The 201-nt window shown below is 44.8% G+C and overlaps 1 protein-coding gene across 1 annotated transcript in view; it reads right to left on the bottom strand.

Annotated features, from left to right (window-relative positions):
• The window catches only part of LOC118324123 (zinc finger CCHC domain-containing protein 2-like), a gene marked incomplete at its 3' end in the record, with an annotated part of 3,785 nt that overhangs the window by 2,989 nt on the left and 595 nt on the right, over positions 1-201 (bottom strand). Inside the window, exon 2 of the mRNA XM_035656276.1 lies at positions 128-195. Coding sequence (XP_035512169.1) covers positions 128-195 — 68 coding nt within the window. The remainder of the gene's footprint in view (positions 1-127; positions 196-201) is intronic.

Here is a 201-nt window from a genome sequence, read left to right as displayed (position 1 = left end):
CTATCTTACAAAGCAATTCAACTTTTTTCTTGTTATGTCATATTTAACAGTTTGACCCTCTAGCAGTGATATCTCTACAGTTCCCATAACACGCTCATAAAATACTGATCAGCCGTCGCTGACCTACCTGTCTGTGGGCAGGCCTCTGCTCTTTGTTTTAGTGGCTGGGTGGCTTCTCTTCTCGGTGTCTGGGTGCTGTGA

This window comes from Morone saxatilis, unplaced genomic scaffold (genome assembly GCF_004916995.1).
Source record: "Morone saxatilis isolate NCDOM2014 unplaced genomic scaffold, NCSU_SB_2.0 Contig0, whole genome shotgun sequence".
In the NCBI taxonomy this organism is placed as follows: Eukaryota; Metazoa; Chordata; class Actinopteri; family Moronidae; genus Morone; species Morone saxatilis.
Note: the sequence above shows the minus strand (reverse complement) of the source record. Positions and strands in the feature narration are given on the sequence as shown.